Source organism: Protopterus annectens, chromosome 5.part0, assembly GCF_019279795.1.
Source record: "Protopterus annectens isolate FY-2018-M chromosome 5.part0, PAN1.0, whole genome shotgun sequence".
Taxonomy (NCBI): domain Eukaryota; kingdom Metazoa; phylum Chordata; order Ceratodontiformes; family Protopteridae; genus Protopterus; species Protopterus annectens.
The window spans coordinates 774,404,938-774,429,299 of record NC_056735.1 but is presented as its reverse complement, the minus strand read 5'-3'; the positions used below and the strand labels follow the sequence as shown (position 1 = coordinate 774,429,299).

The 24,362-nt window shown below is 39.0% G+C and overlaps 1 protein-coding gene across 1 annotated transcript in view; it reads left to right on the top strand.

Annotated features, from left to right (window-relative positions):
- EXPH5 (exophilin 5) overlaps window positions 1-23,833 on the top strand; it is a 744,233-nt gene extending 720,400 nt beyond the window's left edge. Inside the window, exon 4 of the mRNA XM_044072625.1 lies at window positions 23,753-23,833. Within this exon, the coding sequence (XP_043928560.1) occupies window positions 23,753-23,825 (73 nt within the window). The 3' untranslated portion in view covers window positions 23,826-23,833. The remainder of the gene's footprint in view (window positions 1-23,752) is intronic.
- Window positions 23,834-24,362: the final 529 nt, after the last annotated feature.

The following is a 24,362-nucleotide window of genomic DNA, read 5'->3' as shown; positions in this document are numbered from 1 at the left end:
CATAGAGGGTTTAGTTTGCTAAATAATAACAGACATTTGTGTTGCTGGCATTCTGTCATTCAGAAATATAAATGCTTTGTAAACTGGTTATTCTGTCAGCTATCCAGGTATGCCATGAAAGAACAGTATTTACCTACTGATCCTGATTTTTTGACATTTTTTCAATCTTCATTTTGGCTTTGTCACTGATTCTTTCTGAGACAAGGTGGGACAGGTTTTTATTTATTTATTTATTTATTTTATTGTATTTAATTTTATAAGAATTGGGTATATGGAATTTACACAGACAAAATGTGTACAGTTGCTTGGGGTGTCTGTGGAGAAAAATGAGTAACTGCTGTTTGCTCTTTATTCTAACTTTGCAGGATTAATGTGCTTTGTGTAAGGCAAATTAGAATACTTTAAAATTCATTAAAAGGTTGAAATTCATTACATGGCTATCATTTGCTTGTCACAATTAAATATCTGAAGCAAATGCAGAAGTAACTTTAACTGCTGTTTTGGGGTAGGAACTTCTTATCTGTGAATGAAAGTTGCTGACTCTTGCTTGCTTGGTTTAAATAGTCACTGATATGGCTCTGCATGATTTGTGTGCATTTGTGTAAAGTGAGATAGAATGACTTATTGTGATTGCTATTTATTTGTTTGAGGTGTACTCTGTAAAGTGGATATAATTGAGTATATGGGCTGTTAGTGGATACAAGTAGCTTATCCGTGCTGCTGTAGTAGTGTCAAATAATGTATTTGCTAAAAATCAGGGTAAAAATAATATTGCTGTGGGTTATGTACGAGTAAGGCTGGGGGTGTTGCTGTGTATTTAAATGTAATAAGTTCATAGTAATTTTTCTTACTTTCCTTCATAAGCATCAGTATTGCACAAAACAAGAAGCTATCTTTGGTGCTCTGACATGAACAGGACATATATGAAAGTAACTGATTATTGATACAGTGAGTAAGCACTAACATCTCACAATGTATAGGGCTCGATAATGTCGTGGCTGTGGCTTCATCTGTGTGGAGTTTGCATGGCTTCCCTGTATCTGTGTGTGTTTAGCCATGTGCTCTGGTTTTCTCCAACACCCCCAAAGAATTCATCTGTAGGTAACTTTGTAATCCATGTACCATACCTGGCTTGTCTGAGCCAGTGTCAGTATCAATATAGCTTGTATAAAAGACCTGGATTTGAGGAGTAGACAGTGTAAATGTATATATGTATGTATGTATGCATATAAAAATGTCTGTGATTTGTTTCTGTTGATACACACCCACACACACACACACACACACACACACACACACACACGCACACGTGACATCCCAACCCCATGTGCAAAAATGGGAAAAGGGGTTGAGGATGGATGGATACATACAAACTGAAACTTTAATAGCTTTATTATAAGCAAAATAATGATTCATAAAAGTAACCAGTATAGACATGCCTTAATAATCAGTGTGACAACACCTAAACACAGAAGTATTGTGGCGCTATTAATAAAAGACAGGAAAACTGTCATATACTTCTAAACTAGTAACATGATATTTTTTTGGAATTATAAAATGATTTAAAGCTAGGTACTGGAATTTACCAATACATATTTAACTGCTCTACCTTTCCATACTATACAGAGTTGCATTCATTTACAAGTCTGTGTCAACAGAAGAGCATCATTCAGGAGGGACACGCTGTATGATTGTGCATTAATAAATGGCTATCTTAAAACCTAATTCACTAAACAAAGAGTTATCTGCAGTTTTATAGCAACACAAACTCACATGCCCTCCAAATTAAAAAAAAATAATGCAAAAAATGACAAAGTGCACCAAAGATATATTAGGGATATGTATACCTGTACGTGCTACTCTCAGCTGTACCTGACTTTGTAGAACATGCCTGATGTTACTTCATATGTTTACACTGCCGTTCCTATTTTTTTTTTTGAGTAAATCATTGAAGGTTACAATCTGTCAAAAATAGCAGACATCAAAGTTTCATACTTATTGTTCAGAAAATACATGTTGATGCAAAACTTGTTCTGTCAACGTTTTAAATGTATTAGAGTAATATTTAAACATTTACTTGATTTCGGGCCTTTGTCTCCACCCCAAAATTAGTTGTAGCTTTGGCCAGAATTCTTGAGCAAAGTGGTTTCCTGCTTATAGGTGTAGAAATTCTAAATATAAAGCAACCTCAAAAAACAAGTTAAGTTACATCATATGGTGTGAGTAATGCCATGTAAAATGCAACTTAAACAATGGACATTCTTTATTTAAAAAAGTGCGTTTGGTTAAACATTGAAAAGGAAGACTTTTACTTATTGGATTTGCCTGGTTAATAAGTAAATTATAAAAAAAAATAAATAAATAAAAATTTGTATAATTATCATAAAATACATCAACCATGTTATATTACATAGCTTTATAAAAATACATAGGTTTTATCCACATAATGTTTTTATGTCTAAAAATTTTATTGTAACAGAGTGCTTATTGCTTACTTTGCAGTTTAATGAGTACTTAAGGTTTTATTACACAAAATTACTCCCAAGTGGTATGAGGAAAGGCACCTCATACATTACTTATAAGATGTCACAGAGATGTGATAAAGTGATATTGTATGAAGAACAGAAGCAATGAAACTTAGATTTGCTGAGTGAAAATGGAAATGTAATATGCATGGAGCAAACTACCCCCCACATGCCCATGAGGCCTCATCTGAAAATAGCTAGAGTCAACTAAATGGAAAACATTTAATAATTAAACAGCTTTTAAAAAGAATTCAAAGTTGATAAGATTAAAGATTTAACAGGACCAGCAGACTGTGGGTCAGCAATCTTTCCACAAAACACTGGATCTGTTGTTTCCTGTAATATTCTTTAACTAGTAATTCTTAATAAATTGACAGTACTCGGTACAAAGTGTTTTTTTAATACCCTTATTTACTTTGACTTTTAAAACTAGAATGTCATGTAGGCTGTAATACTTACAAGCTGCTGGATAGTTGTCATTAGTGACTGAAATTTATACACAAACTACAATGCCAGAATACTCCCCTGCCTTAGGCATATGACTTAATTACTTCAAGTTAAGGCTGTTTGCTCTATAAGAAAGTATAGATGACTTCAAAAGTTATTAAAGTGGCAGATCAGTTGTAACCTGTATGGTGGCAGCCAGATGCAGTTAGTTACTGCTCAGTCTTCAGACCTCAAACATTTTTGGGGCCAGAACATCAGCATAAATGCAATCAGGCATCAAATATTTTTGTACTAATACATTTCATGGAGCAGAGGGATAAAATCCTGACTTGTTTCTGGTGACCCCAGTTTGAATAGTATCTTGGGTGCCAGTAGGAACTGGCAGGGGAGGATGGGAGGGAATGGCCAATACCTACTTGCCTATTTTGGAGGAAGGTTGATGACTGTGGCTTACAACATGGGCGTCAGCTAATGTGAGCACAAGGTGTCTACCCCACAGAGCTTGACTCTTGTCAAGCCCACAGTGCCACTTGCAAGTTGCAGTGTTAGCCAAGAGGAATTTGGGAATCTTGAGACAATGCAGCAATTGCCTCATGTACACAGACAACCCTCTCCTCCTACCACCCAACACTACGACCTGTGAGAGATGCACTTATATAGCCAAACTGGAAGCAAAGCTCTCTTTACCAAAGACAGGCCTAGACAGTCAAGAGGAGAAGGTAAACACTTGCACCGCACCACACTCATCACATAGTCCCTCAAAGCCTGCACCACTAAAACACACACACAGAACCACAAAACACACACCTACATCCACGGAGGCTCTCTGTACTCATCTGCCCAAACAACAGAGACCTCCAAAGCAGAAACGCAAGCAACCTCCACCCCCCCCCAACACAACCCAAATAACACATAGTCCACATACTCAGTGTGCCACTCAACTACAGCCCCTAAGGCATAACGTACCCAACACACTAGTCATATGTGACTCTATAGTCAGGCACACTGATGTTCCACTCACCAGGCTAAACAAGGAAAAAGTTACTGTCAGCTGCCTGTCAGGTGCCAGGATCCGCCACATAACGCATGCACTCAGGTCACTCCACAACAAGTACAAATATGACTCTGTCATTGTCCATGTTGGTGTGAATGACCTGAGACGTACCTCCCTGAACTACATGAAAAGAGACATGGAGGAGCTTTCTGATCTTGTAGCCCAGGCTGATATGACCCTAGCCCTGAGTAGCATCCTGCCATCACCCAGAATGACACCACAGTACAAGGACAAAATGATTGACTTTAACAGTTGGCTAAGCTTCTGGTGTCATTCTAAGTGAATCCAGTATCTGTCTGCCTGGGATGACATGATCGACAGACCACGCTGCTTTGCCAGAGATGGACTGCACCTGTCACCCTTGGATTCCGGATACTGGCAAAGGCTCTTGCCACCCCTATAGTGCCTTTTTTAGGCAAGGTTCAAATGACAAATTCACCCCCATAACAGGTACAACCAAGCAAAATCTGAGGGTAATGCTACTCAATGCTAGAAGTCTAAACCTCAAAATGCACTCACTCGAGGCACTCCTTAAAATGGAGAACATTGACATTTGTGCAGTGACAGAGACATGGTTCATAGCTCCAGAGAGCACCCCTGCATTACCAGGCTATAATTCATACCACACCTTTCGGCCACCAAACTCAGACCGAAACACTAAAGGTGGATGCGTGTCCATATTCATTAAGGATATCCACACCTCCAAGCTAGTTGCTCAGCAAAATGCATCCGAGATTATCCAAGTTCAACTAACTCTGGGCAAAATCGCAATCCAGATTGTAGCTTGCTACAGACCCCCCCACCATGCCCCAGGATTCCCACTCCTCTTTTCTTGATACACTGGAAAATATTAAGGTACAACCCAACACTCTAATAATGGGTGATTTCAACTACCCTACCATTAACTGGGAAAACTACTCATGTACCAACTCTTTTGCTCAGTGTTTTCTGGAAATCATCAATTCCAACGCTTTGGATCAACTTATCCACACTCCCACCAGAGGCAGCAATATCCTAGACCTGGTCATCACCAGCATGGGTGACCGGTGTTCCACACCAGAGGTCAGCTCCTCATTGGTCAGATCCGACCACAAGCTAATCACCCTAGACATCCACATCCCGCTCCCACCCCCCATTAGGAAAACAACCATGAAAAATTTATCCAAAGCCAACTTCACACTTCTTAAGACAGAAGTGGCAAACTTCATGACACCCATGCAGATGGACAATAGAGGTATGACTACTGAATCCTACACAAATGCACTTTATAAGCACTTACACGAGTGCATGGATTGTGCTATCCCTAACAGAACCAAGATGCTATCCTCCAAAAAAAGGAAGCCAATCTGGTGGTCTTCTGCATAAACAAACTCTACAACAAAAGAAAGAAACTGTTGAAAAAAAAGAGTAAAATCCCACGATTGGAGGAACTCCCTGGTCAGCCTCGGTAAGAAGCTGAGATCCCTCATAAAATCCTCCAAAGCTAGTTATGAAAACAAAATTGTCACTGATTCTAAAGACAACCACAAAGCATTCTATAGCTATGTTAAAAATCTCAATGGCAACACTCAGATCTGCTCTGAGTTACAGCACAATGACACTAAATATACAGAACCAACTGATATTGCCAACATCCTGGCAGATAGGTTCAGTGCTAACTTTACCCCCCTCTCACCCCCAAAAGGGCCCAACTTTATACCGGAAGAATGCAAAGTTCCTGTAATCATGGCTGCACAGGTAAAAACTTCACTCTCCAAAGCCAAGAACACAGCATCCATGGGACCCGACAACATCCCCGGCTGTCTTCTACATGTACAGAATGAACTGGCACCCCACCTAAGTACCATGTTCAATCATAGCCTCACCTCGGGCTTTGTGCCCATTGAAGGTGCACCGTGACAGTTATCCCACTCCACAAAGGGGGGAGCCACAACAGACCCCGGGAACTACCGCCCCATTATCCTGACGAGCCTCGTCTGCAAGGCCATGGAACGTATCATCATGGAACTCATAAACAAAGACATTGGAGATCTCCACACCCTGGACCCCACACAGTTTGGGTTTGTAAAAGGCAGATCATGTCTCCTAAACCTGATAGACTTCTTTGAAGTAGTCACCAAGGCCATGGATGAGGGTAAGGTGGTTCACACATCCTATCTAGATCTCGCTAAGGCATTCAACACCATCCCCCACTCTGGAATTATAGATAAACTCACTAAACTAGGTATAAATCCCTATGTCACAAGATGGGTTGCCAACTGGCTTACTGAAAGAACCCACACTGTGAAAGTATAGCAGACTCCAAATCAGACTTCAGACCAGTGACAAGTGGAGTACCACAGGGTTCAGTCCTGGGTCCTCTCCTGTTTAGCCATAATTGAAACTCCTAATGATGTAGACATCCTACAAAAAGGCCCTCACTGAGACAGATGTCTGTGTGTCAAGACATGGTCTCAGCTCAATGCAAAAAAAGTTGTCATCCCATCCCTTGGTATAAATTTTATGAACCAACTACCACCACATAGGTGTAGTCTACTTAAAGTGTGATAAGTGAGAGAAGAGAGGAGGGGACACAGGTGGACAGTAGTCTCTCCTTTGATAATCACATCACAAAGGGGCCCTTCAACAGCATCACACCTCACAAAAGGAGATATCAGTATGTGGGTAAGCATGAAATAGCACTGACTTTTTTTCTCTTAACCATAAATCAGAAACATAGTCCATGCTGTACATGAATGTGTACATTTTTAGAACATGTATAGTTAGAGATGTTTCCAGCACAAGTCAAATATTTTTTTCCTTTTGAGACAGGCTGCAGATTGCTATTGCATTTCTGTTCCATGATGATAAAATACAGCTTCTGAAGGAAGATGTGAATAAACAGCCCTAAGTAATTTCATCTAAATAAAAGAAAATATTTTCAAAGTATACATATCTAATAAAATACACAACTATTTGCAAATCTGAAACTAAAGAGTATGTAAAGCAAGCTTCTGATTGGGGAGTAGATCCAAATAATTTTTAGATACTGAGCATTTTAACTCTTTAACTCCAAAAAAAAAACAAAAAAAAAGAAAAAAGTGATACCATGTTGATATAATGACAATAATGACATCCAGTCTATAAATCAAAAGAGCTCTTAGATAGATTAATTATTTGTCTCATTGGCAGCCTTGCAAACAGTTGCAGTTGCATATATTGGCTACTGTTTTGATTAATTTCAAAAGAATAGTTGTTAACATAACATATGCAGACATTAATTAATTCTGCAGAACTAGTAGTCAGATTATTTAGCCATGTTTAAATTTATAATGGGCTCTGGGTTTCTCTCTCTCTCTCCCCAGGTCACCACCAGCTCCCCCCCCCACTCACATCTTCAAGTGTGAGCCTTGGGAGGTTCCTAGCCAAGTCCTCCAGCACTGTCTCTGTGAATCCAGTGACTTGTGTCCCTGCTCATAGCAGCTAACACACACAGTTTTTGAGATCTAATTTGCACACACACACACACACACACACACACACACACACACACACACACACACACACACGCAAAAGTTGGTACAGATTCACCTGCTGTTCCCCCTACTGCCCAGACATTAAGATAGTTATCACTGCCACTAGAACCCCTACCAGCTACTTTAAGGCTCTTACAAGGGTAAACAATTATACTGTGTACAATTAATACTAATACAACTGGTAATATTGACCAAAAGAGTGGCCAGAGTTATCACCAAATAAATATATGCAAATGCTCTTAAAGCTTAAATATTTTTCTGAAAGAACCAACCACAATGAGAAGTTTAAATATATTTAATAATAAATAATAAACAAACATGAAAATGCTAAATATCTGTTTACAGTAAACACCAAAGTTTTAGTCACAGGAAATATTAAAAATAACACTGATGGAAAGTTTCAACCCACGGTGGTGGTGCTGTGGTAGCGTTGTCGCCTCACAGTAAGATGCTGTCCGGTTCAATTCTCAGCTAGAGCGTCTTCTGCGTGGAGACATGCGTGAATGGGCATACCTTCGTTGAAGGTTGTGCGTCAGGCCTGGCAAGCCGGTACGTAAAAATCAACTGCCAATCATTAGTGGACCAGAGTTCCGCTGTGGTGACCTCTAACTGGGAAAAGCCAAAAGACACACACACACACTGATGGAAAGTTTCACACAGATACAGAAAGAGTATTTTAGCTAATCTCACTGTCTATTCCTGATTGACTAAAAGAATTGCTGTTCCCTAGTTAAGTTACTTATTACTGCAAGGCGAGATGATGTGGGTGAGGGTCTTTCTAGTCAGGTTTCCAAGAATGGACTACCCCTGAGGCTTCAATCTCCTCTAATCTTAAAATATTATTTCTGTAAAGAAAGACGTCACATGCATCTGGTCATCTGACCTCTGGTTCCCACACTATTACCAACACTAGAGGCTGCTAGGGTTTAGCACCTATGTGCCACCGTACATATCTGGAGCTTTACTAAGATCTGTTGCAGCATGTGAAAGCCATAAAATTATTCCACTTTTCCTATAGGAGCTACAAACTATTCTCTAGCATGGACATTGCGTCATTGGCTCCCTTCAAAACTGTTGGATAACATCTTTATGACTTAACCCATAAAGTAATTTAATTTTGAGAATATTTTTTTTTCAAAGTCAGGTAGATTAACCTCTTCTCTTCCAGTATATGCTGTTACAATGTATACATTTATAAAGTTACAATAATGTATGTGCATTTCTTTTCAGTCCAGCAGGAAACACTGTTGATACATTTTAACACAAGCAACTGTACAATTACATTTTTAAACACAAGCATCTGTACAGATCAGTTTGATACACAAATAACATGTAATTCTTTACAAAATTCCAGCTAGCTGTGTTGGCATATGTTAGACATCCACTGCCCCACTTCTTCTTCTGGCATGGGTGGGATTACCTCCTATCATCACAAGGTCATTGATAAATATGTTGAAAGATATGGAGACTAGTATATACCCTTGTAGGACACCAATAGTTACTGGAAAGAAAGTGGAGAAATATCTTTTTCCATTTCACTGCTTGTGCTCTGTTTGAGAGGTAACCATGGAACCACTGCAATGAAGAGTTGGTGAGTCCTCAGGATGAGAGCATATGTAAGAGTTTCTGGTGGGAGACAGTATCAAAGCTCTTGATAAGTCTAGGAAGATGGCAGAAACTAGGCTTCCAGCGTTTCAATGACTGTTGGCAGTATTAATAAAATTCAGCAAAGCAGTTGTGCTATGATGAGGATGGAGGCTATGCTGGGTTGAAGAAAGAAGCTGGTTATCTATTAGTTGAGAAGCTGTTTATGAATACATTCTTCTAATATTTTTGGTAGGGGGAAATAAAATGGCAGTTGGACTATAGTTTGAGAGAATTGTATTGATCCCACACCCATGCAGTGGAATAATTAAGGATTTTTTTTTCCATAGTGAAGGGACTTTTTTTTTTTTTGGATATGGCTTGAGTCAGAATTTAAACTGGACTTGTAATAGCCTCAACTGCTATTTTAAGTTATTAGCCAGGTAGATTGCCAGGGGCAGTTGTAGGCTCTATTTTTTGGGTATTTTTTGATAGTATATGTGGGAACTGTTTGGAAGGAGAAAAGTTGGAGGTTATTTTACTGGAATCTATACCATTTAATCAAAGTCTTATTTTAGCGAATACCTCTTTGTCAAACCCTTCCTATCTGATGTCGTATCTATTGAAGTCTTCAGTCGTCAAACTTTCTTTTATCAAATTATTTTTGTTGGCCAACACCGGGAGCATAATATCCATAGTAGCAAGTACTGCTTAAACCCCACCACCATGGAACAGTCTATGAAAGTTAATTAATGTGCATATCAATGGCGGCATGAATATTTATAATCTGTTCTTAGTTTGCCCTTTTCATCAATGTAGTGCAATATCGGAGTTGGTATATTTAATCTGTGGGGTGGGGTGCAGAACGAAGGAGAAACAGTGCTTGCAATTTTAATTGCTGAGGCTACACCCACTTTTGAAAATACTGGTCTGCAAGGTGTATTTGTACAAGCTTGAGAAAATGTTAAAATTAAAAGTTAAAGTAGTGTAACTTTTTATTTTTATTTAAGTATTTTTTTTAAATATTAAATTTTAAATACTAAATTAATGTTTAAACTTTGTAAGTGTTCCTGTTTTATGGAGTCGTTTAGTAACATCAGAGTTATTGTTAGGTGGCCAACTAAAATAGTTCGATCTTATTTAGTTCAATAAATAAAAAACCTTGGCAGATAGGACATTCAATTGAAATGTTTCAGCAAAGAGGTATTTGATAAAATAAGTGTTTGACTAAATGATATAAACCCAATTTATTGAATAGGGACATCAAGAGCTTGATTAGTCCCCTGGTTAGTTAATGACTGTACCATCTGTATAAAGTGAGCACTGACTTGATTGGTTATGGTATATTTTTTTTCTGTGTGTTTAGTGTTGGCTGTGTAGCTTATCCTGGATTTACAGTTTATTGGCTGAATCCCAGAACAGATTTGGATCATTACTGTGCACGTTTTGATTGACTGGGTAATAGGTTTTCTTATCATTGCTGCTAAGTTGTTTTGTTAGGTTTCTTAGCTGTCCATGTGCTAGTAAACTAGCAGCTGTTTTATTATTTGTCCAGACCCTCACATGCTTTGTCTGTTTGTTTCATGAGTTGTTTCATTGCTAAGGATAGCCATAAGGCAGGGTTGGCATTGACTGTCTTTTTTCTGGGGGACTAAGAAGATTATATATGTTTCTAGAAATTGCAGCAACAGTGCCCCTTTCTACCAGCACCCTACAATTTTTTTTACTTTAATTCTTTACTCTACCTCTGTCTCACACACACACACACACACACACACACACACACACACACACACACACACACACACACACACACACACAAAAAGAAGAATATCTGATTTTGTTTTCCTTTAATTGATCCCAAGCATTTTGGTATTGGCACTAGTTGAAGAAATCACCTCTAGTTACCAAAGTCATGGGTACTTGAATACCTTATATACCTGAATAGCTCAAAAGTATTGTACACTTAATTTTTAATGTAAGTACAGTAGCAGTTTTATCTCATTCTGTTTTGTTGAGTTCTGTGTCTCATGACAGATTATTTCCACTCAGTTGTGCAACAGTCAGAACTGGGAAACTGTGACTATAAGATGCCAACAATTGAAAAAAGTCAACAACTGCAGTTGTCAACCTGGCAGTATGGTAACACTGTAAGCTGCAACAAGGTTTGGTCATCCAAAGGTCACTGATGCTGTCCATTCTTTGTTGCATTGCTGGAGCACCATGAATCATCATACACCTGGCAGTCTCAATAAACAGCCAGCCACATGTCATAACATAGCCCTGACATAATGTTATGTATGTTGATTATTGCTATAATATGATATATAAGTTTGGCATGGTAGAGTGAGGAATAAAACATGCAGTGACACTTGGTATCAGAACTATGTACAGTAATATAGAGTAGCTATTGATCCAGTTGTGATAGCAGTCCAGGAGATTGAAACACACCTGTCTTACTGCTCCCCACAACTACAGGGGTTAACAACAGGCAGTTTATATGCAGCTATAGCACTCTGTAGACACCTTCACATTTTGGACTCTGCTGGTTTGAAACTAACATTCAGCTATATGTGTATGTAAGCCGTTTGTTATATGGCCATTGTTAGAGAAGTGGCTGGGCAGCAGTCTTTTTTTTAACAGCCAGGGTAACATAAAAGATGTCCCAGTATGAAAGTAATACTGTTATCACTGCTATGTCATCAGTACAGTCTATGATATCTGAGCTTGCTAGAGCCAAATCTCTAGCATACTGCATTAACCACTGTTTGAGCTGAATCACTGGCATGCTGCATTAACCTGTGTTTGAGCTGAATCACCGGTATGCTGCATTAACCACTGTTCGAGCTGAATCACTGGTATGCTGCATTAACCACTGTTTGAACTGAATTGCTGACATGCTGCATTAACCACTGTTCAAACTGAATCACTGGAATGCTGCATTAACCACTGTTCAAGCTGAATCACTGGCATGCTGCAGTAACCACTGTTCAAGCTGAACCACTGGCATGCTGCAGTTACCACTGTTCGAGCTGAATCACTGGCATGCTGCATTAACCACTGTTCAAGCTGAATCACTGGTATTCTGCATTAACCTCTGTTCGAGCTTAATCACTGGCATGCTGCCTTCACCTCTGTTCGAGCTGAATCACTGGCATGCTGCATTACCCTCTGTTGGAGCTGAATCACTGGCATGCTGCATTAACCTCTGTTGGAGCTGAATCACTGGCATGCTGCATTAACCTCTGTTGGAGCTGAATCACTGGCATGCTGCATTAACCTCTGTTTGAGCTGAATTACTGGTATGCTGCATTAACCACTGTTTGAGCTGAATCACTGGCATGCTGCATTAACCACTGTTCAAGCTGAATTACTAGCATGCTGCATTAACCACTGTTTGAGCTGAATCACTGTCATGCTGCATTAACCTCTGCTTGAGCTGAATCAGTGGCATGCTGCTTTAACCTCTGAGCTGAATCACTGGCATGCTGCATGAATCACTGGCATTCTACACAGGGGCAGCTCGTGCTATAGGACTGCAGCCATCCCACTTAAAAAAACAAATAAAATTTAAACAGAGAAACACAAAAACAAAAATGGCAAATTCCCAGAAGTGTGCACATGCGCGCATGCTCTCAAGACTGCTTTCTCAGCAGTCTAGATAGGGGGAAAGGCATCTCGGCCCCAAGATGCTCAGCAGTCTGTGCAGCGGTGACATCACGAAATGGAGGCACACCCGATTGCAGCAGGCTGGACCAATCGCAGATTTGGGTTCAGGATGGACCAACCGCACAAGGGGCTGTTTGGAAATCTCGGCGGCCAGGGAGCAGCAGTTCCAGGCAAAGGAACTGTTGGATCGGAATTAAGCTCGGTGGCAAGGTACTGGTGTGTGTGTGTGTGTGTGTGTGTGTGTGTGTGTGTGTGTGTGTGTGTGTGTGTGTGTGTGTGTGTGTGTGTGTGTGTGTGTGTGTGTGTGTCTGTGTGTGTGTCTGTGTGTGTCTGTATGTAAAATGCCCCAGTTGCTATATACTGGTGGCTAGAGCAAACTCATGGCAGTGTGGTAGGGAATATCTCAGGCTTGAACCCTGTACCTTGTATGCAGGTGTTAAGGGCCTGAATTCCCTACCACCACCATTTGTAAAAAAATTGCAGATTTTTGCCTCATATTTGATCTGTTCTGTTCCTCATAATATCTGTGGTTTCTAAATGTTTTAATGCTTGATATTTGATGGTGCAGTGGTAGCATTGTTGCCTCACAGCTGCAGGTTCTCAGGTTTGATTCTTGGCTGGGGTGCCTTCTGTGTGGGGTCTGCATCTTCTCCCTGTGTTTGTATGGGTTTGCTTTTGTGTCCTCCCATGTTACAAAGACATGTCTGCATTATTTCTTCCTGGACCTCTGCTGAAAATAGTTTTTTTGGTCCAAGTCAGACTGTCCTGATTAACAAATGTTAAATAATATTGACAGGCATTTGAATTTTCAGACTTCAGGTTTCTGAATGTTTAATTCCTTACATATTTGATGGTGCAGTGGTAGCATTGTTGCCTCACAGCTATAGGTTTTCTGGTTTGATTCTTGGCTGGGGTGCCTTCTGTGTGGAGTCTGCATCTCCTCCCTGTGTTTGTGTGGATTTGCTCTGGTGTCTTGCCATTTTACAAAGACGTGTCTGCAGTATTTCTCCCTGGGCCTCTGCTGAAAATTGTTTTTGTTCCGTCAGAAGTAAAACTGACAGGCATTTGAATTTCAGACTTCATATTCTTCAGAAAATACATAGTAACACAACCTTTTATTCTAGCAATTTTCTAAGTTTATAAGATGAATATTTGAAATTTGTCCCTATTTTTGGGACTGTATTCCCCCATTATTGGCTTCATCCAGGTTTTTTGTGCTAAGGTTGACAGCTATATGGCAAGAACTGAATTCACTGAATATGTTTGAGGGATGTATTCCCTCATTACTGGGTTTGTCCAGGTGTTTTGTGCTAAGAGGTTGACAGCTATGGTGAGAACTGAATTCATTAAATGATAGCCATTTAAGTTTCGCAGCTGATTTGGCGTAGTGGTATGTTGCTCTGACTCTTTTGCACAGGGACCTTGGCAGTAAAATGTATGGTGGTAACATAGCATTTTTCTTTCACAAGGCAGCTGATTTGGCATAGTGGTATGTTGCTCTGACTGTTTTGCACAGTGACCTTGGCAGTAAAATATATGGTGTTAACACAGCATTTTTCTTTCACAAAGCATCTGATTTGGTGTAGTGGTATGTTGCTCTGACTGTTTTGCACAGGGACCTTGGCAGTAAAATGTATGGTGGTAACACAGCATTTTATTCTAGCAACTTTCCAAGATTATACAAGCAATATTTAATGTGTCCCTGGTTTTTGGGCTTTTGACCCCCCCCCCCAATAAATTTTGGCTTTTTCTAGATTTCTTGTGCTGCGAAGTTGAGATGCAGTTGAGTATTGAGTAGATTTTACAAGGAGCTGAGAACTGCAGGGGAAGAGAAGTTTAGTGCTGCTTATGCTAAGTCTACTTGCATTGTTAATAGCACAACAGGTTGTGTACTTGCTTTTGATGCAGAAGGCTGTGGGTTCTACTCCCACAAAGGGTGGAGGTTGCCGTACTGAGAAAGTTAAGATACTAACTATGAGCCTGTTATCAGTTTGCCATCCATTTCCTATTGCAATATTACTAGCTTATCATTTTTTTAATGTAATATAGGCACTTTATTCCTCAGGGGCAACAGACACTTTCTTTTTCGATGAAACCATGAAATATAAAGGTGTTTGCTAGCAGCAACCTCTTCATTGGTTACAGATTTCTTTAATGTAGAATTATTTAGATGACTTTTACTTCTTCAGAGATTGTGCATTTTTACTGATAATGGTGGACTGTAGAATTGTGCATATTTACTGATAATGGTGGACTGTAGAAGTTTGAGTAGACATTTTTATGATGGAAATGTTCTGAATTGGGTAGTTTTGTCATTATTGGTGCATGCGTTTTGTTTCATTGTTTACTGGAAAAATGTTCAAAACAATAGGAAGGTGTATCAAAGAGCACATGTATGTTTCATATGCAAGGGGCCTATGATTTGAAAACAGCCCAGAATTAATCTTTATCTGCACTGGCAAAATGTATTTTCTTTAAATGTGAGTTTCAATGCTGTTTCAATGAATGTGAGTTTCAAGGGCAGAGAAGTTTTAATGCCAAGTCTGTTTTCATTGTGAGACTGCATTGCTTTGTTTAGCAGATGTCTTAGTGTTTGTGCTGTAAAATGCAAAATAAAACTTTCAAATGAAGTCCAAATCATCATAGAAGTAAAGCAGTATGCACATTAGTGTTTATGGTAAATGGAGTGAAATAGCCAAGCAATGGATCATTGGAATGGATGCAGGGGGGAGGCTCCATTCGACCATGATTTTGTGAGGGGGGGAAGGGGGGGCAAACTTAAAGACAGCCCCAGCTGAACTATACCTCCCAACTGTCAAGATTTTCAAAGAATTAATAGATTTTTGCTTCTTATATTTGGTTTGTTCCTCATAAAATTTGTGGTTTTCTGGCAAATCATTTAGGAATTAAGTCACTAAATAATGACACACTGAGTTTCAGACTTCATAACCTTCAGAAAAATGCATGCTAAAGTAAGACCTGTTGTTCTATCAACTGTCTCAGTTTATACAAGAGCAATTTTTAGTACTGTTTATATGTTCCCCCAATATATTAGGCCTTGTCCAGATTTATTGCATTAACAGGTTGAGAGGTACATGCAAATAAATTGCTTTATAGAATTAGGCATAGCCAAACCTCTCAACTGTCCCCGATTTTGTCTCAAAATGTTGCTCTTCCCCCTAATAATCCCTCCGCAAAATAGCAATTTTGGAAGAAAACATGGAGGGTTTACAATTAAGAAATAACTGTAATAATCAGAGTTATAGATTACTTTTATTTCAGAAATGCATGTAGATTCTTTTTATTTTGTCAGCTGCTCAAGTTAGCAGAACTAATATTAAAGTGTCCCTTCTTTGACAGGTTCCCAGCTGTATTGTGTGGCTATTTTATATTTTTGCATCACATTTGTAGTCCATTTTTCATAAAATTATGTTTTTTTTTTGGCAAATTAGTGACAAATCATTAAAGACTGAAGTTAGAAAATAATGACAGACATTTGAGTTTCAGATTTCATACCCTTCAGAAAATTCATACTAATGCAAGACCTATTCTATTATCTTTCTAAGTTTATAAGAGCAATATTTAAAAATGTTCCTTATTTTTGGGCCTTTGTCCCACTTCTATGTATAGCTTTGTCCAGATTTCTTGCTCTGAGGTTGAGAGGTATGACAAATGTGTCAGGGCCATCACAGTCAGCCAGAGACATTTCAAATTGTGACATACTTGTTGCACCCCACTCCCCCATGTAGTGACTCTGGATGTGTCAAAGCAAGGCAAGGAGTAGTTATGCAGTTTAAATGTGCAGAGTATCCCCCCATCCAAGGTAGACACAAGTACTACAGTGGCTTTTCATCTGTCCTTGATTTTGCAGAATTGTCTGGTTTCTGTCATAGTTTTGTACTGTTGATTTATGCTTATTACTCAAAGTGCCTGTTGCTCTGTGTTTAAGTAGCAATACTTTAATGACCATCAGGTAAGCTTGTCTGAGATCGTAAGATGCAAGTAAGCTTTAATAAGCATACTGTTAAAGAATTGCCAACACTGAAAGCCTTTCTGTTGTTGCCATGTAGAGAATACTTAACTAGATAATGTATAAGCCTTGGGTATTGAAATGCATATGACAGTATTTGTAATAAAGGACAGGATTACATTATTTTAAGAAGCTCATTACACTTGTTGGAGACTTCCAGTCATCTCTGCAGGCTCTTTACCCGAAAACTAAACAGAATGCCAATCGTGCGGTCCATAACCTGTACAGTAATCTTTTAAGCAATGTATCTTGAGCTTGTTTCTTGTTTGCTTTTCATTTTTTACTTTGATCATGTTTTCCCCATGAAACAAGTAGATAGTTGTCAGGCAGCAGGTCTTTTTTTTGGATAAGAAACATTTTTACAAGTGGGGGCATCACAGAGATTTCTACTTTCAGCGCGTTACTTGGTACTTTAATAAAGCTGAATATAAATTATATTTAGAACTGCAGTGCAAGAAGTGGTTTGAGTTGAGTGCTGCTTGTTTTTCTTATACTTGATTTTGACTGGCATTCCAGTAATGTATTTAAAAAGTAATTTATTTTTTCATGCCTCACAGCCTTTTTGTTTCCATCTAGATATTAAGTAAGCTGTCATGCAGCCAATGCACTGAAATATTTTTATTCTTCTACACTTCATTTTGTCTTGATTGGACTCTCATAATGACGGTTTGGCACCCAGGGCAGCGTATTTAGTTAGTTTTTGTGGTTTTGAGCATAGCTCCTCCCCTTTCTAGTTGGCTGCACCCCTTCCCATTGACCCCACCCATTCAGCTGTCTCCTGCAGCCCCCCCTTTGATTTGAAGTCACCAGCCGTCACTGATTGTACATTATACCATGACCGCCGAAAAACGTGCACGCTGATTGGCCAGCGTGCCCATTGTAAATCGAGTTATACTAATGGAAAAAGGTCCGGTCGCCCGGACTTTTTTCCATTAGTATAACTCATTTTTTTAAAACACTGTCTCGCTATGTTAAATGGGTTTAACATAGCGAGACAGCTTTAAAATAAGCAACAGAGATCTCCGTTGTTTATTTTAAAGCTGTCTCGCTATGTTAAACCCATTTAACATAGCAAGACAGTTTAAAAGCAACGGAGAAAGCAAGATCTCCGTTGCTTTTTTTTAGTGTCTCGCTATGTTAAATGAGCTTCGCACTCTGGACCAAACCACACCAATCGTGGGTAAATTTAGCATTACCCACACCCAGGCGTGGGTTATTGCTATATTAACCACTTATTCAGCTGAATTTCTAGCATGCCTCTTTAACCACTATTCGATGCAGCAATTAATAGGGCAAAAATCACTTTAAAACACAGCATGCTCCTAATCCAACTCAAAATGCAGGATTGTGAAAGTGCTTACAGGGTTGTGAGTACAGGAATGTAGTTTACTTCCCATGTACACCTCAGTCTTGCACCAGGTTGTATAGCATATCCTGACTCACCACCAGCTTTTCTGCAGATTTTTTGTTAAGTGAGAGGAATGCTTTCCTTGCCTGCTCTGATTCATTTCATGGAAATGTCTGCTTACTAGGGATACTTCCAGTAGGATATGTAGTGGGGCACATTAAAGCAGAAATGTTTTCATGAACTGCAGTTTGACACTGTGAACTCATGAGGTGTAAGTGATAATATATGTAAAGGTGAAACTAAGACAAGGGTTGGTGTAGACCTTTATTTTGGGTAAAGAACCTGTGACTATGCACTTGTTTTTAGTAATATTTATTAAATGCCAGCTAACATTTAATGCATTAAGTAAAGTTATAATTTTTTGTTGATCACATTATTTGCACTAGACCTGTGACCTTTTTTCAAGGGAGTCTAAATGAGCTTGGGGTCATTCGAAGGACACTTGGGAAATTCCTCTAGTGTTTTATTCTGTAAGTCTGCAAGAGCGTAGAGTTGGAGTGACCATGGTTATAAATTATTAGGGGTTGCAATGAATAGGTATGAAGATTGGCAGAAAAATAGCAACCTGTCCTCCTTTACGTGAATGATATATATATATATATATATTTTTTATAGTGCACAAGTGCACATTATTCCCATTCAGTTATGAAAAATGCATTTAGAGCAACACCTATCGCACCTTACTGACTGGCTACTCAACAACAAACTTAACCTAAAAAATGACCATGATCTTGGGAACACAGCAAAAATTGAAAGGAGTATTGTCCACTTTTCCCTCTTAAAATAATTGCACACTTCTGATACATTAATTTTTAGCTGGAATGGACCTAAACTTAAAACACCAAACATCATAACTAAATCTAAACTTCATATTCTTATTCTTGCCAAAAACGATATCACACTTTCGCTCCCCTGTAGGCAGGATGGCAGTATACAAAGGTGTGATATTAGCCCATCTAGCATAGAGACTCTCAGTCCCTTTTTGGTATGTACCTTTCCAAGCACCTGCAGAAATTGGAGAGACCAGAAAGGTTCCTCATAAGAAAAATTCAAGGCCTTCAGTATCTGTCCTTTGTGGATCGGCTGAAATCACTGTCACTTTATTTTGTTTCATACAGACTACTCAGAGGCAATCTTGCATATAGGGCAGTCTCTGACCCTGCTATATTGGAAATGCTGCATATTTGCAAGTCAAATGGCATATGGGTTATTCACTGTAAAGATCTTAACCTTGTATGTGACATTAGTAGATCCTGGTGGAGGGACAGATTTGTCTCCCAGAGCTTACCACACCTTTGGAACAGAATCCCACTTCATGTCAAACAGAGCACCTCAATGGCCCTCTTCAAATGCAATCTGGACGATTAGATGGGTAACCATAAATTAATCCCTGGGGTTCCACCTGTGTGTCTCTTGGGCAGGGGCAATAGGTGCTGATTATGGAGAGAAGGGTAACTTTGCTAGGCTTGTAAGGGCCCTAGGACCATTAGCCTAGTAACTTCCTGTGATTCTGTTCATTGCATCAGCATCTAAGCATAACAATGTCCTCCTCCAAGCTATCTTCAAAAACATCTATAGGATTACTGCCACCCCCCCAAAAAAAGAACACCACCATTGTGGTGTACTAGCTAAAGCAAAATGACTACATATGCAACAAACTTCCCACGCTTTTCATGATTTTTCTTGCACAAGTTTTTTGGTGAGAGTCCAATTCCTTTCTTAGTTGCCTGCCTCCCTCACACTTAGATTTATAATCCCAGCTCCATTCATAACTCAGACACTGCATTACATAACCCCCCCCCCCAAGGTGGACTGTATTGCACTAGTTATAGTTTTCATTACTAGGCACTCCTACCCCCATGATGGGTATCCCTTCCAAAATACCCAAAGGAAATCAGCCCTACAAAGCTGGACATCAGCCCTACAAAACTTCTGCACCGAGCTTATTATATCCCAATTTATAGAATCAAAGTGTACCTGTTTCATAAGAAGTGATGTAGCACTATCGCTAAATCATTCCCTCTAACATCCTCCATATACTGCTTTCCATGCTCTTATTGCAACTGTTGAATAAAACTAATCTTTACACTCAGGATTTCATACATTTCCGTCTAACTTTCTAGTCCACTCCTCCTTTCTCTTAATTACGTAAATAGTTGTACATTTTAGAAACTCCTGGTAAGCCCAATTAATTATTATTCACTTTTACTGCAAGATTCCTGTCCTTTTTTTGACTATTGCATCACTTGTAAGTACATACTGTTCTGCCTGTTGTCCTCCAACCTTACTGTTTACTCCTGTTAGACTCCTTCCCCCCTTCTCATAAATTCTGATTAATGTGTTCTTTGCATCCTAGTGGTGGCAGGCAGTTACACAGCCACAAGTAATGACTAGTTAAACAATCTGTACACCACTTTTAAGAGAACTTCATGTTTCTTGATATACTTGTAACAACAGTATATATCATTTCACTCAGCTGCATAGCTATCAAATAACAATTAACTAAATAACGTATTTTTGATTTTTGTATGTATTTTGTGTTCCTAATCAAACTCATTTATGATTTGTAACTCAAATTCTAGAATGACATTTTATTCACTTTTGCTGTCAATTTTTTTTTTAATCATTTTTCCCACGTTGAACCTGAAATGCTGCTATAGATAAATGTTCTATACTGGGTTAACAAACAGAATAAATGCATACATGCATACATAAACTAATTTGCAGCCCTAGTCTGAGTTTATGAACCTATTGCCAACCCATGTCTTCTTTGAAGTCATGGTTCCAAATGCCTACTACATTAAGGTGATAACTGCTGTTTAATATTTACTGTTTGCTGTGCCTGAGTACTAGTGGTAGTATGTCTCCTGTTGTATGTGAATGGATGTATTGCATGTATGATCTACACACTTTGTCTTTTAGTTTCAATACTGTATTGTACCTGTAGGACTGTTTCCTGAGACACCATTAAAAATACCTTGCCTCAGGAGTTTAACCAGCTGGTTGCCAGAGTACCTCCAAATAATTAAATCCATGATGATCCACCACTTTTGCCAGTTATGGCTGGGAAACTGAGGCAACTCAGATGGAAAGATTATTCTTCTGCTCAAGCCACGTGTTTTTTCGGACAGGGCAGCTAATCTAGTAGGCCATTAGGAAAACATGAGTTAGCCAAAGTAGAAGAAGTTGAAACTCAACCAAAACACTGCTATTTGTGTTTTGTTTGTATTATTTTAGCTTTGTGGAATCTTTGCAAAAAGACATGTATTACTTGCGGATCCCAGATGTCTACAGGAACAGTAAGTGTATGGCATTTTATGTTGAAAGTGTGAAGTATCTGGAAGAAAGCAGTTCAGCCAGTTCAATGAACAGTTTGCAAATATGTTATTTATTTATAGTTTAACCATGTTAGATTGATTCTCAAGTGGACTCATTTTACAAAGTTTTGGCTCATGAATTTTCCAAGGCCCAACCATTAATAGTTCAGATGGACTGTAAATGATGGTATCATCAGGATGTGTTAAGGCTGAGTAGGAGGAAATGACAAATATGATGCAGACTGCTTGCACAATGTATACAAAACACCCCTTAATGACATTGTGATAGTTAACAAACTGGAGAAGACATCTCTGTGTCTGACAAGCTGTATGTGATCCTACAGGTAGTTACAGGACCAAGTGTTGAGGTCATCAGCAGTAGTAATCTAAGCCATTTTAAATAGGAGGTTGTTACATATGATGTGATATTCCTTTGTAAAAACTGGGAAGCAGCCAATATCAGGAGTCCACTATCAGTGACAGTTTTGTTGAAGTGAAATAGAATGGTGCAACAGATTCTCTTCTTTTTTCTTTATTATTTTTGATCTAGTGCCTGCAGATCACCAAGCATCCCCGAATGGCACTCAAGCTCATATGTTTCTCTGTGCTAGGAGTCCCAAGAACTATGAAGGCAAAAACTATCTGGAAGGCAGTCATTCAGAAAGCCATAAGGGTTATTTTTGTCTTTGCTTTCATCCCAACTTTGAAGACATTTGAATGACCTAGCCCCACCCAGTGGCTGGGGTAAGCAAACCCCCCTTTGACATATACCTAACCAGGCACTCATAAGAGGTAAAATCCTCTCAAAGGTTCTTCATCAGGAGACTCCAGGGTATGAATACCCTGTCTTACACAGATCACCTTAGGGCCCTGTCTCTGTACTTCATCTCGTACAGATTACTGAGAGACAATCTATGCCTAGCATTCTAGGCATCCTCAGATGTAGCTCTGATAGATCTCTTGCACATCTGCAAAACAAACCACACCAAAACACTAGGTCTTAGAACCTGAACTTTGCCTGTGACATAAATAGAACATGTTGGAGACAGATCAATACGTGTCTCAAAGGATCCATGCACTATGGAATAAGCTCCCAAATCTTCATGAAGCACAGTTCATCCCTGACCCTGTTCAAAAAAAAAAAAAACTTGACCATTGGATGGAAAATTGCAAATTCACTCCTAATCTGCCCCCTCCATGTCTCTGATGGACAGACATCGACAGTAAGTAAATTAGTCCCCAACTAATGTACACCCTCACATAACACTTAGCTACCTCTTCACTAACATATCCCACCATATAGGTGCCCAAGGAACTCTGGGACAAAACTGGGTTGAGTTGCATGGCTAGGCTTGTAAAGACCCTGGTGGTTAATTAGCCTAGTCTAAACCTATGAACTAAAAAATGTTTCAGAACTTCAAAATCCTGTGGGAATAGGATACATGGTGCCTACATATCAATTTAAGTGGAACAGTCTTCCAACTGGACTGCTACAAGCTTGATAGTTTACCAGTTTGTGATGATCTTCCACCTAATTATGTGTTTGGCTAAAACTTCAAAACACTGCATCACAGTCACTTGATGGGTGTGAATTTTGCTGTTGTCATGACTTTTCCTAGAGTTTCTCATAACTTGTGTTCACACATGGTTTTAAGAAACCTATGCTTGTTCCTGGAGTACAGTGTTGTTAATTGTACTGGATTACTGCTTAGCTGCAGTAGTACAGCAACTTATTCAGCATTCATGCTGTATGCAATCTGTTAGTATACACAGAGCTACAGAGTGACTTGCACTAGGTTATGTATTAGCTAATAAGGCATAATTCTTACCTGAAACACAGGATGTAACTTTTCTTTTATTGCATTGTCTTACCTGTGAACTTTTTGTATATTTATTGCATCTTAGATGAGCATCTAGTATTAACTTGAACTGTGAAACAATTTTGTTATACTGTATGTTGGAGCACTTAGCTCTCCATGTCACCTCTGAAAGAGACAATAATCCATTAAGTTAACTATCTGTTCAGTAGTAGGCAGTAAGTATACATATTTTGGGCAGGTTGTTTAATTGGATGATTGACTGATAATGCATATAATTTCCAGACATGTAATTTTAAAAATGTTATAGGACTTAACAGTTACTAGCATTTAAAGGTAACCAATTAGCTTTTACAAATAGCTAACTCAAGGCTTTTTGTTTTCAGAGAGAATGCCAATGCTACAGAGCTGTCATCAGAACTACAAGACATCAGACAGGTAAGAAGATACATGGTTTAAAAATATATAATATGTGAAATAGTACATGTGGTGGCTGAGGTTTCTCCTGTATACTCATGTTATCCATTGCCATATAAACACTGACTAGATTTACTTCTACTTGCAAAATTTGAAGAGGTGTGTGTAACTTTCCAGTATGTACAAATTATTGCATGCTGCTTATCAACGTTTTTTACCTCAGCAGTAAGGCAGCAAATTCATGTGGAGTACTTTCTCACCCACTGACCATGTATAATATGAATAAAAGTCCAGACTAAACTTACAGGATGACTGCACACTGATAAACAGCTTTATTTTGGCTCTCCCAATGTGAAGAAAGAAACTGAGAGATAAGGGCCAGTAACTGCCAATTTTATTAAATTCAGTTACTGGCTAGTAAGTACACTGCCTGAAAGCCAGCAAAGAAGAAACGCATTGAGTCTGAAAGAAAATCAGCCAGAAAAGGTGATGAAAAAACACTGACTGGGAAGAATCCTGCAGATGTTCAGCAAAAAGCAGTTTGAGCTTCAGTTTTGTTGCAAGACGTGGCTTCCAGTA